The sequence below is a fragment of the Plecotus auritus genome, assembly GCF_963455305.1.
Source record: "Plecotus auritus genome assembly, chromosome: 9".
NCBI classification, from domain to species: domain Eukaryota; kingdom Metazoa; phylum Chordata; class Mammalia; order Chiroptera; family Vespertilionidae; genus Plecotus; species Plecotus auritus.
Window position 1 is genome coordinate 61,850,807 of NC_137783.1, and position 12,073 is coordinate 61,862,879.

General features: G+C 61.5%; 2 protein-coding genes across 5 annotated transcripts; both read right to left on the reverse strand.

The window, feature by feature from the left end:
- Window positions 1–430: 430 nt before the first annotated feature.
- On the reverse strand, window positions 431–3,142 carry ADIRF (adipogenesis regulatory factor). Its single transcript, XM_080642688.1, has 3 exons — window positions 2,511–3,142; window positions 935–997; window positions 431–625 (listed from the first exon to the last, which is right to left on the reverse strand). Exons 1-3 carry the CDS (start codon window positions 2,569–2,571, stop codon window positions 519–521), a joined length of 231 nt encoding a protein of 76 aa, XP_080498814.1. The 5' UTR covers window positions 2,572–3,142; the 3' UTR covers window positions 431–518.
- On the reverse strand, window positions 431–9,851 carry SNCG (synuclein gamma). Of its 4 annotated transcripts, XM_080642685.1 has the most exons (7): window positions 9,586–9,820; window positions 8,841–8,882; window positions 8,394–8,521; window positions 6,123–6,188; window positions 3,184–3,240; window positions 935–997; window positions 431–625 (listed from the first exon to the last, which is right to left on the reverse strand). In XM_080642685.1, exons 1-6 carry the CDS (start codon window positions 9,704–9,706, stop codon window positions 995–997), a joined length of 417 nt encoding a protein of 138 aa, XP_080498811.1. In that variant the 5' UTR covers window positions 9,707–9,820; the 3' UTR covers window positions 431–625; window positions 935–994. The 4 variants fall into 4 exon arrangements, with proteins under 4 accessions (XP_080498811.1, XP_080498813.1, XP_080498810.1 ...); XM_080642687.1 differs by lacking the exon at window positions 3,184–3,240 and having other exon boundaries at window positions 9,586–9,819; XM_080642684.1 differs by lacking the exons at window positions 431–625; window positions 935–997 and adding an exon at window positions 3,019–3,060 and having other exon boundaries at window positions 9,586–9,821.
- Between the last annotated feature and the right edge of the window lie 2,222 nt (window positions 9,852–12,073).

Sequence of the window (12,073 nt, forward strand, 5' to 3'; positions counted from 1 at the left end):
CGGGACGTGCGTGGGTAGTGAGGCCTAGAAGCCCGGCCTGCGTGGTCTGCGAGCTCCAGAACCCAGGTCTCCACGGGGCGCCGGGCCCAGGGATGCCCCGTGCCAGGAGCTATGGGAGGGCAGTTCCGAGGCCTGGGCCCTGAGAGCTCCGCCTGCAGCCCAGAGCTGACCCCCCCCCCCCCCTGCCCAGGACCTGGGGGCCGAGTGTCCCCCTCCTCAGGGGACGGGATTCCTGGAGGGGGCAGGACGGCCGGCTGCTGAACTGAGCGGGGAGGGGTAGTGCCTGGCCGGGTTGAACTTGGGCTGTGAGGGAGCGTCCGGATACCAGGGTGAGGCAGCCCCGTGTGTGCGCAGGTGGAACTGGGATCTGGGTGTGGGCTCTGCCCTGGAGGGCCAGGCGGCCTGGCGGAGGCAGGAAGCGGACACAGGCTCTGGGCACGTGCTTTAATGAGGCCTCATGCCGAGGGGCCGCCGCGGAGTAGAGCTCGGGCGGGAGGGTTGCCCAGGGCTCCCTTTTGTCACTTCAGGAGACCTAACTTTTTCCCAAAACCTGAGAAGGTCTCCGAGGCTTGGTTAGCAGTCTTGTCCGCGGTCTCCTGGGTAGCTTTAGCCACCTGGTCCATGGCTGGGGAAGGAAAGGAGAGGGCAGGTGAGGGCAGGTGGGGAACCAGGCCAGGCAGGGTCTCCTTCCAGGATGCAGTGTGGGCAGCTGGGCTTCAGAGGAAAGGGTGTGCTGGGTCTGCCCACCCTCCTGCCCTCTGCCCAGCCCGCCCCAGCCCCAGCCCCAGCCCTTTCTGCCCACCCTCCTGCCCTCTGCCCAGCCCGCCCCAGCCCTTTCTGCCCACCCTCCTGTCCTCTGCCCAGCCCGCCCCAGCCCTTTCTGCCCACCCTCTTGCCCTCTTGCCCTCTGCCCAGCCCGCCCCCAGCCCCAGACCTTTCTGCCCAGCCTCTGCTGCCTGATCCACCACTTGCTGGGCTGCTGCTCCAGTCACAGTCACTGAAACAAAGAGATTTCCCTTTAGCCCCTGTTGAGGCCCCATGGACCACAGGGACCCACACTGCCACCACCCTCCATCTGTTCTCTGGAGTAGCCTGTCCTCCAGGCCCTAGGGACAGATGCCATCAAGGTAAACAAAGTCCCTTGACCAAGGCCACCCAGCCAGTGAGGGGCATGAGCGGTTTCCATGCCTCTGGGGTGTTCTTGTTTATTTATAACTCTGGGCTCCTCCCCTCTGCCTGCTTCCCACCCAATGGCAAGGATGGCTCACAGGAAGGTGGGCGAGGCCAGGCAGGGCAGGGCAGGGCTGGGCTGGAGATGGCTCTGGGCTATGGCTGCTGCTGGGCCTGGTCCAGGAAGAACCCTGCCCCCTTTAAGAGCCCCCCAGATGCCTGGGTTCCCACCTTTAGTGCACCCTTAGTGCATCGGGGCCTCTCCTTCCTCAGGGCCTCTTCCCCACCTCCTTTACTGTGCCTCCACCGAGAGGGCACCCAGTGACCATGCCAATGCCGCCCGGGGGCCGGCAGCTTAAGGCAAGGTGCAGACGGGAAGTAGAACTTCGAAGGTCAGGCCCTCTTCTCTGGACCAGAGTTTGCGCCTGTGGGACCTGTGTTCCCAGAGCCTTTGATGGGCAGACTGTTGGCTCCCGGCCTCCAGAGATCTGACTCATCCTTGCTTCTGAACAGGAAAGGGCTTGCCTTCCCCACACCCTGGGGTCTTGTCTGACATAGCCAGGACCCAAAGAAAGAGATCTGCACCCTGCTTGCAGATAAAGTGGGGTCCAGAGGCGGGCCCGCAGAAAGACGCTTCCTGGTGGCAGCCAGTGCGGCTTCCCCTGGGGCGCTAGTGGGAGGGGTGGGTGCGGGTGTGTCTGTGACTGAGATGTGCAGGAAGGATTGAAGCCGGAGCCGGAGCCGTAATCCCAGGGAAGATGAGCTGACACTGGTGGCCCAGTCCCTTCACATGCCTTCTCCCCACCCCCTCTCTGGCTGTGTGACCTCAGTCAGAGGAGTAAATAGCTGAGGCAGAGCAACCAAGGCTGGGGAACTGCTCTGCTGGGGTGAGGTGGGAAGGCCCTCTAGCTGAATATTAAAAAGAAAGGAAACAACTATTTTTCAGGGGGAGGAAAACTCGAAACAAAGCCCAGTGGAGGTTTGGTGCCACCCATCCCATCCGGGCTTGTGTGCTGAGCCCGGGGTGGGCAGAGGCCAGTCTCAGGGTGGCAGGGTGCACTCTCACCCTCCCCGAAGGACCCCAGAGGGCCTCCCCTGATTGGCTCTAGCAATCCCCAAAGTGCAGCCTGGGCTCCGCACCGCTGTCCCCCACTCCCAACCCCACCCCAGGATCGTCTCTGTCTCCCGGCTGGTCAGGGTGGGCATCCTGCCAGTCCCCACTTCTTAGGGGAGGGCAGGCTTCGAGCCTGAGCCTCCTGCCAGCTTTCCCTCCTGGGCTGGACCCTGCTCCGAGCACTCAGCCATGTCCCTGCGAATGCCCAGGCCGAGTGCCTCCTCACCTGCCTCCTGGGCAGTCCCCTCCACTTGCTGCTTCAGGTCTTGCCAGCCCTTGCCGGCCATGGTTGCAGGTCTGTGAGGTCCTCAGGGGTGGTATGAGTGACGTTTGATCTAGCTTGGGGCTGCGACCGTGGTTTTTAAAAGGAGCCGCAGGGCGGTCCCGCCCGCCCGCATTGGGGAAGGGAGGGGCCGGGGCGGTTCCCAGCGCACGAGCTGGAGGAGTGACCTGGCCCTGCTCCAGGCTCCACCGCCCCAGGAGCGCAGCCTGGTCCCAACCAGGGTGGTAAGAGGAGTTAGGAACTGCAGAGGGACGGGGCCAGGGGCCAGGGGCCAGAGAGGGTCTGAGGGCAGGAAGGGGGCGCACACACCTCCACACCCAACTGCTCTCTCCCTCACTGGCCCAGAGGCTCCCTCGACCCGTGAGCAGGGCCAGCGCCAGGTCAGGATCTCAAGAAATTAACCATAGCAGCTGCTTTTGCTGAGCATTTACCTTGTGCCAGGCGCGTAGGGACAGCTTTCTAATCTTTACAACCTTGTGAAACGGGTGTTATCCTTTTATAGGAAGAAGTGGAGGCGCTGAGAGGTGGAGAGAGTCTGTCCCCGGCCCCCAGAGAGTGAGTCACTGACCCACGGCCCTGGGGACGGTCAGCGCATGGGGAGGGGTCAGAGACTTACGTGAGTGAGGGTCCAGGATCCCAGGGACTGCAAAACGGCTCTCGAGGCCCATCCTCCCTGCATTTAAGGGCGAAGGGCGGGCCCCCACCCTGCCTCAGCTCTAGAGGCCACCGCTGCCCACCCCACCCAGAGTCTCTGCAGGGCATCTGACCCTCTCCATTGCTGCTGTTTCTTCCTCTCCAGGCCTGCCTGCTCCTCCATGGGAGTCTCCCCATCCTGAAGCTCTGGAGGCCCCACCTACCGAGGTCCACCGAGAGCCCATGGGGGCAGGACAGGAAGGGGGGCAGGGAGGGTCAGGTCCTGGTGTGAGGTATATGGAAGCAAGACACACACGCACTCCGAGGAATGGGTTGATGGAGATGAGGTCAATCCTGGGCAAGAGGAAGGGGCATGCGCTGAGGCCAGGTGGGGAAGGCACATCAGGCAGGGCTGGCTGCCCGCCCACGCAGGGCTGTGAGCCTGGCCGGAGCACACAGGCTCTGCAGGAACTGCCTGACACAGATTGGGGGACTCTGGCACCCATCCTGGTCACGGCCCCAGGCCCGCCAGCCTCCTGAAGCAGCAGCACCAGAGTCAGCCGTCTCCGTTCAACCACCCCCAGGGCAGGTCCTTTCCTCTCTCTCATGGGGGGACAGCGTGACAGTGAAGATGAAATAGGCTGAAGGGTGCCCCAGACTTACCTAGGGCCCTTGAAGAGGGGCAGGTACCCCTGGAGCTCACTACCAAGAGGGGGCACAGGGAGAGGGCAGTTGGTCCCCTGAGGAAGCCGCGGGGCTCACAGTGCATTGCAGGCACGGCAGGCTGCCCCTGGACTGCGCAGGCCTTGGCGCCTGGCCCTCGGCAGGAACAGGCCCTGAGTGTGTGTAGGTGGAGCAGGCAGCAGGGAGCCAAAGTAGGGCACCTCCCCAGTAAGGCAGAGGCACATGGGGAAGCACTATCCCCCGGTCAGTGCTCCCCTGCCCCAGGCACCTGCGTGGTCAGCTCCTCCCCTGCTCCACAGCCCAACAAGAACCGCCCACGGCCTGCCCAGGCCCTGCTGCCTCCTCCTGGGCCTGCACAGACCTGCTGAGTGCATGTGTCTGGGCCTCCTGGGAGCAGGACCCTTCGAGACCCTTCCCTCTGCCCATGGGGACTAGCAGGCCCCTGCTCCCTTCTGCCTCCTCAGCAGTGGATGTCCATGTTCAGCAGGCTGGGTGATAGCCCAGCTCAGCTCTGCTTGCTGGGTTTCCAGCCCCCGGGGCGCCCTTGTCCCTGCTCCCCGCCATGGAGGCAGGATGGGAAGGTGGTGTGGACTCATTCTCTGACTCTAGCACCCAGGGCTGGAGGCCTGGGGCAAGTCACTTGCATGCTCTGAGCCCAAACTGTCTGGTGTCAAAAGGAAGGGAACCCCTAGTCTCTGCTCTGCACCTCTGAGCAAGCATCCAGGGTGTGATGCCTACAGCACTTCAAGTAGGACAGCGACCAGCCTGTACTGGGGCGTGGGGGCATCTGCCATAAGCTCACTGGAGCCCGCACAGTCCGGTGGCCGCAGCAGAGCATGGGAGTCGTTAAAGAGAAAACCACAGACGCCAAATGGTGTCACTTGCGCTAAAAATCCATGACACCAAACCTCGATTTAATACCTGATCTAATTGCAGTTTCAACCTCTCCCAGAGTTAATCAACCAATCTGGAATGAATCGCCTAATAAAGCCAATTAGATCTTGGTTGGATCTTGTTTTTTACAATTAACAGAGTGGTTCTGGAGGGAGGCCACCTGGGCTCCTGCTCAGTCCCACACTTCCTAGCTGTGTGCCCTTGGGCAAGTTATTTAACCTCTCTGTTCTTCAGTTCATTCTCTGTGAAACTGGGACCAGACCAGTGATTTGCTCCGAGGATTAAATGAGGTAAAGCTCTCAGAACTCTATGGGTTTCTCTCCAGGCAGGGCTCATGCCTGCGCCTCTCAGCTGTTGTGTTTCCTAATGATCCTGGACACGCTCCTTGTTGCCGGAGGTGGGAGCTGATGCTGTGGGGCTGCTGGAGAGCCCGGGCCATGTCCTCTGTGAGGAGGAGGATGAAAGACTCCTGGCTAAGGGTTTAGGCTTCACATTTTGAAAGTTACCACCTACTCCAGGCAGGGGTGTTAGGTGTCCCTTTCTCCAAAGGACACTGGAGCCCAGCACATGGCAGGATGGCCCGGAGGCCCATAGTCACCTTCTGCTGGCAGGGCCACCCCCGGAGGCTGAGCTACAGCTCAGACCTGGAGGCCTGTCCTGGGAGCCCAAAGAAGGGCCACCTCCTCCAGGTAAAGGCAATGATGGATGGGTTGGGGCCAGAGGAATTCCCTAAGGGCAGGACCTCCTATCGGCAGGTTCCAGAAATGCCCAGGGTGTCCCGGTAAGGCACCTGGTCCCAGGTCAACAGGTTGGCCTAGCTTTATTTCCCGGGAGGGCCTGGGCTTCTTCATGGATGAGGCAGCACACAGAGGAAGCATGAGCAAGTAGGGCTAGGTGTGAGGACTTGAGTTTTATTTGAAATCATTAAAAAGAAGAATTCACAGCAGCATCTGTGGGGTTAGTTAGAAGGACCAGAGAGGCTGGGAGGATGAGGGAGAAAGATGAAGGTGGCATAGCACGGGAAGACAGGCCTGGGGTGCCAGGAAGCAAGGGCCGCCTGAAGGTCACGCTCCAGGACTGACTAGCATGCAGTGGCCGGAGGGGGTGGGCTCCACGCAGAGGGGTTGCTCTGGGCCTCTGCAGCTGACTTGTAGCCCTCTAGTCTCCCCAACTCTTGGCCTAGGAGAGAGAGTGACCTTCACACAGCCCTGAGGGCAGGGACAGGAGTCATCTCTACCCCTCTGCCCTGAGGGCGCTGGTACCCCAGGGGGGAAGCATCGAGTCTGTGAGGGGTGGGGGTCCCTGCCCAAGGTCCCAGATGTAGCTCAGTGGCCCAGCTCCTACCTCCTCGGCTGCTTCCTCTTTGGCTGCCTCATCCTCCTGGGGCAGGGCAGGCGGCTTCAGCTCCTCCTGTGGGGAGAGAGGGGGCGTGGGACCTGGTAGAGGCACAGAGCCTGGCTGCCTGCCTCCAGGCCCCAGACTCCCTGGCCTCAAAGGTGAGCAGAGGCCCTCAGCACCTGCTGCACATGATGGTCCAAGGTGAGGGTGTGCGAGGGCCAGACCAACTGGGAGTGATGATCATGGAAGGGCCACAGGGAGGGCTCTGTCTGATGGTGCCATGGCCTTCAGGGTCCCAAACACCTGGAGCCTCTGCTTGATGCTGAGTCCCTGTGCAGCCCCTGGCTGGGCCTCCCAAGGAGCCTGGTGTGTGGGCAATGGCCCCTGATGCCCCAGGCCTCACCCCACCCTCAGTGTCCCTGAATCACATGGTCATACACCCTTGTCCTCCGGAGTCCCCAGAAAGCACTAGGAGAAGGGACATAGCATCGGTCACTGCTCACACGGGTACCCTGAGCAGGCCAGGGAGCCAGGCATCCAGCTTGAGGCCTGACAGCTCAAAGCAGTGGGGCTGCAGGCATCAAGTGGGGCTTGCTCCAGGCCCTCCCCATCCCCAGGAGCAGGAGTACCTCCTCTTGCCTTCTCCCTCCTCCTGGACGCCGGCTGTCTGGATTTGTACTGTCCTCTCCTGTCTCCTACCCCACACCCAGCTGAATACTTGCCTGAGATGGAGGCTGGCCTAGAGGTGGCTGTGTGACCGCTGGTGGACAAGGCCTGTACCTCTGAAGGGTGTCACCTCTGTGCCACCACCCTACCCCTTTGTGGACAGGGCATAAACCAGCACCAATGTCAGCCGGAGTGGGCGCAGGCTCTCCTGATGGAGGTGGGTGGCCACCTGCTTAGTCCTGCTGCCCAGAGCAGGGACATGATCGGTGGCAGGAGTGGCCAGACAGGCCGTGCTGCATCCTTCGCGGTTCACTGGAGGGTGAGTTGTGACTGGCCTGGGCGGCCACCTCTACACCAGGGCCTGGGTGGCTCCAAGGGTCATTAGCCCTCCAAGGTGCAGGAGGAGTGCCCAGGAGCTGCCCACCCAGAGCATCTTGTGTTGGGAGCAGTGGGGGGGAGGCCTGGTGTGTCCTGCAGCACATGGGGGTGCTGCCCAGCGGTCACCCGCCTTTGTTGGGTGCTCATCATGAGCCTGTCCTCGTGGCTTCCTGGGGGGCCATTCCCTGCATCGTCACACAGCCAGTGAGACATACTCTTGCCCCTCCCATTTCAAAGAGGAGGAAATGGATGTCCTGGCCAGTGTGGCTCAGTTGGTTGGGCATCGTCCTGTGCACTGGAAGGTCACGGGTTTGAATCCCAGTCAGGGCACATGCCCGGGTTTCAGGTTCCATCCCCCAGTGGGGGCATGTATGGGAGGCAGCTGGTTGATGTCTTTCTCTCTCTCCCTACCCCTCTCTCCCTCTCAAAAAACAAAAGAAAACAAAAAAATCAGTAAAGCATGACCTCAGGTGAGGATTAAAAAAAGATGAGGACATGGAGGTCCAGGGATGTTGAGGAGCCTCCCAAGTCATGGAGCTAGGACGGGGCAGAGCTAGGACCTGGAGAGGGGGCTGTCTCTGCAAGGCCGGCCCTGGATGCAGACACGCCACGCCCCGCCCGGAGCAGGGCTGGGAGCCGGCCCTGCAGCCGCCCTGTGAGGGAGCTTTGCAGAGGATGGCTTCGGACCGGCTGAGACGCGCTCTGCAGGGAACACCTCCTGCCCCCAATGGATCCTGCTCCTTCCACTCTCCGGCCAGAGCACAGGCTTGGAGCCGGCGGCCCTGGGCCTTGCAGGCTCAGCACACACATTCACACGCACACACGTTCACACACTCTCCGGCGCACACTCAACAGCACACAAAGGCAGAGGAGGAGGGCGGGTCCAAACTCAGTCTCTACCGCCAAGGGGTGCTGCTTCCCAGCTCCTGGAGGAGGAGGGGGCGGGGCTGCCGGCAGGGGCCAGGAGAGCCCGGCCACAGGCCCTGTGGTCACTGGTCAAATGTGGTTCACCCTAAAGGCCGGCACCACTCAGAGGGCGTGGCTTTGAGACTCGCTTTCCCTTTGGGCCTCTCACAGGGGTGGTGTGAGGATTCCCCATGAATCTATGCAGACACCAGGCGCCCTAGGCCTCTGGTCCCCTGTATGTCCATGGGTGACCATGTCTCCCCCCAGCTGGCCTCTCTGGGGCCCAGAGGATGGTGCTCTGAGGACCAGGGCCAGGCCAGGCCTCACCTTGCGCACCACTCCCGAGGTGACCGCGATATTCTCCGCCTCCTCCACGGTCTTGGTGGCCACGGTGTTGACGCTGCTGACCACCGCTTCACTCACAGCATTGGCCTGCTCCTTGGTCTTCTCAGCCACTGTGGGAGGACTCTGGCTGGCCTTGGCCCTGACCCCACCCTACCAGGGCCAGCCTGCCCCAGGCAGGCCTGAGCAGTCCCTTCCCAGGGCACTCAAGCCTCTGGCTCTCTACCCAAGAGCCGAGGCTGCCCCTTCCCGGTGCCAGGGGGGCTCTGATGACTGGGAGGCCAACCCTGGGTTCTGAGGGGTCTGGGTCTGTGTGCAGCTCGGGACCCCAGTTGGGAATAAGGAGGACCCTGAGCTTGGGCCTTTAGTACCGGGGTGCAGAAGTCCCTGGAGGTCCTAGCCCCTTCATCCCCTAGGCCTGGGGCTCCTCACCTGAGGTCACGCTCTGCACGACACCCTCCTTGGTCTTGGCTCCTGGGGAGGAAATGGAGGCATCAGCCCAGACCCACTCCTCCTAGTGTTGGGGGTGCAGTTGTCAGGGCAACAGAACAGCCGGACAAGCTGTGGGGTCGGTAGTGGGTGAGGACGATGTCTGGAGACTGGCAGTCCCTTCAAAGGCTGCTTCCTGCTGTGTCTGGGGGAAGGGGCACATGGGAGTGGATGCGACAGGATGGCTGATGCGAGAGACCAGGCCTGAGGGGGTCTGGGCCCCACCTGAGTGTGGCCTGGGCCTGGGAAGCTGCAGCAGGACCAACTGCTGACCAGAGCTGAGTCATCAGCTCTGCCTCCTCTTCCGCGGGAGGGAGCCGAGGAGGGTGGGGCTGGGTCTTACTCCTCAGTCCCACCTCTTCCCCTGAGGAGATGGAGACCTGTGGCAGGGGCTCTGGCTCAGTGTGGCTTCTCCCGAGCCCAAAGGCCCGTGGTGATGCGGGAGCAGGGGCTTGTGTTCGTGCACGTGCGCACAAACAGGTGTGTCTCAGAGCTGCGCACCCCTCTTGCTATCCTGCCCCCCCCCCCAGAGATTCCTGGGGCCCTGAGGAAGTCCAAATGGACACTGGGGTGGCAGGAAAGTGGGGGTGCTTCAGGGCCCAGAGACCCGATGCTACAGCCAGGTCCTCATCCTCTCAGTAACTGGACATCCCAGCTCCAGCCCCTGAGCTGCTCCACCCAAACTCACCCACATACATGACACCCTCCTTGGTCTTCTCAGCCGCTTCCGTCACCCCCTGCTTGGTCTTCTCCACGGCACCCACCACACCCTCCTTGGCGATGGAGAAGCCCTTCTTGAAGACGTCCATGGTGGAGGCAGGAACAGAGCAGGCTCTGCTGCAGGCTGTGCTGGAGCTGGCAGTGCTGCTGCAGCCGCTGTCCCCACTGCCGCCGCCTCTTATTGACGCCGATGAAATATTGATGATGCAGCCGCTGGCCTATGGAAGCCCAGCCAGTCTGGGGGTGGGACAGGGGGGAGGGAGAGAAGGAGAGAGGAAGGAGGGAGGGAGAGAGAGAGGGAGGGAGAGGGAATAGAGGCTGGCAGCAGGGTCCAGGTCCCCTGAGCCCTGGCTGGCTTCACCTCCCTTCCTGCCCTGCCTTCCCCAGAGGGGCTGCAGAGGTCCGGACACATCCTTAGCCATCACTGCCTTTCATTCACTTGCTGCCCTAACACCCACAGGGCCACCCTGGCCAGGTGCTCTCAGGCCTGGGGCTGTTGTGTCTGTGACATCTGGGCCATGAGGGGAGGAGCCTTTGCTCCCAGCACCCAGGTAGGGTAGGGGTCAGGGCCACCCAGGCCTGTCAGGCAAGAGTGGCCAACCTTCCAGACCAGTCGGGTCTGCCCAGCCACTCACGACACAGCCCCGTACTGCTGTGGCAAGGTTACGTGAAGAAGCTGGGATGGGGCCCATGAAGGCTTCCCCATGCCCTGGCCTCTGGTGAAGCACTGTGGCCCTCAGACAGCTCCCTTCCCCTCTGAGCCTCTCCCCACCTGCTGGCTCCCAGGGGTGACAGGCGCTGAGCAGGGCTGAAGTGCTCCCCACGTGCTGGCCACCAGCATGATGCATAGCAGGTTCCCTGAGACTCACCAACGGCCTTTTATAGCCCCCCTCAGCCCTGTGCTCTTCTTCTGACTCCATGGGACATGGAGAGTGGGGACACCTCCTTGTGCAGCAGGAATGGCACCAGGTGGGGCCTGATGGGACCTGGGTTTGGCAACCTCGGTACTTGAGTTTGGGCTAGGAAAGAATTCAGAGCCAAGACCCAAACTATAAGAGAACATCTATACTAATAATAGCCTAGGTGGCATCACGCCCTCATGTCGTCACAAGATGGCCACACGCACAGTGTAGGCGGGGTCCGGCTGCTGCTCCATGCAGTGAGGCCTGGGGGTCCTGTGGCTCTGCACAGCGCAGAGGAGGCGGGGCCCAGCAGAGGAGGTGGGTTGCAGCAGGGGAGGGCAGTTGGGGCAATCAGGCCAGCAGGGGAGGGAGTTGGGGGGCCATTAGGCCGGAAGGGGAGGACAGTTGGGAGAGATCAGGCTGGCAGGGGAGCAGTTAGGCATTAATCATGCCAGCAAGGGAGCAGTTAGGGGCTGATCAGGCTGGCAGGCAGAAGCCGTTAGGGGCAATCAGGCAGGCAGGCAGAAGCAGTTAGGGGCAATCAGGCAGGCAGACAGGTGAGCAGTTAGGAGCCAGCAGTCCCGGATTGTGAGAAGGATGTCCGACTGCCAGTTTAGGCCGGATCCACAGGGGATTGGGCCTAAACCGGCAGTCAGACATCCCCCAAGGGGTCCCAGATGGAGAGGGTATAGGCTGGGCTGAGGGACACGCCCCTCTGTGCACGAATTTAGTGCACGGGGCCTCTACTTTATTTATAAAATCACAGAGGTGGAAGAAGTAATTTGTAGAAGAAATGGGCTTAAGAAATGAGTTATAGAGGTAAAGGAAGGGCCCTTGGAGCTTGGGAGTGAGGAAGGCAGAGGTGAACAGCCTGGGAAGAGGGGGAGGAAGAAGAAGGAAAAGGCTCTCGCTGCTCCCGGGAGGGAGGGAGAGGCTCTGGGCCCTCCATCCTAAGGGCTTTAAGGGTGGAGATTTTAGGAAAGGTCCCGGAGGAAGGTCTCAATAAATATTCAGCAGCTTTCCAGGTGTGTCCTCTCAGGGTCTAGGTCTCCACTGACTGGTCATTATCTAGCTGGTCCTGAGGCAGCCTTGGTGTCACTTGTCTGGTTTTGCTGCCTCTCTGGGCCTGGAGCTGAAACACAACTGAGACCTAGATGTTACCTCCAGCGAGGAAAGGTCACCCGCCTGCTAGGGGAGGACAGGTCACCCTGGGGCGAGGTCCCACCCTACATTTGTCCTTTGCTAGGCACCCAGGGTTTCTGCCCTGGTGACCTGCACCTAGCCCATCGTCTTTGCTCTGCTCATGTCTGTGTAACTGTCTACCACACGTGGGCCTCCCAAACTTCCAGGGTCCCTGACACAAGTCCTCTCAGGGCCCGAGAACCAGCTGGGCTGTTGACTGCCTCTGTGGGGGGTGGGGAGTGTGTGTGTGTGTGTGTGTGTGTGTGTGTGTGTGTGTGTGTGGCTGGACTAGATGCACCGGTGGGCCGGCCTAGGCCACTTCCTCTCTTTGTTGTCCCAGCTTTCTCTTCCTTCTGAGCCTTCACTTGAAGC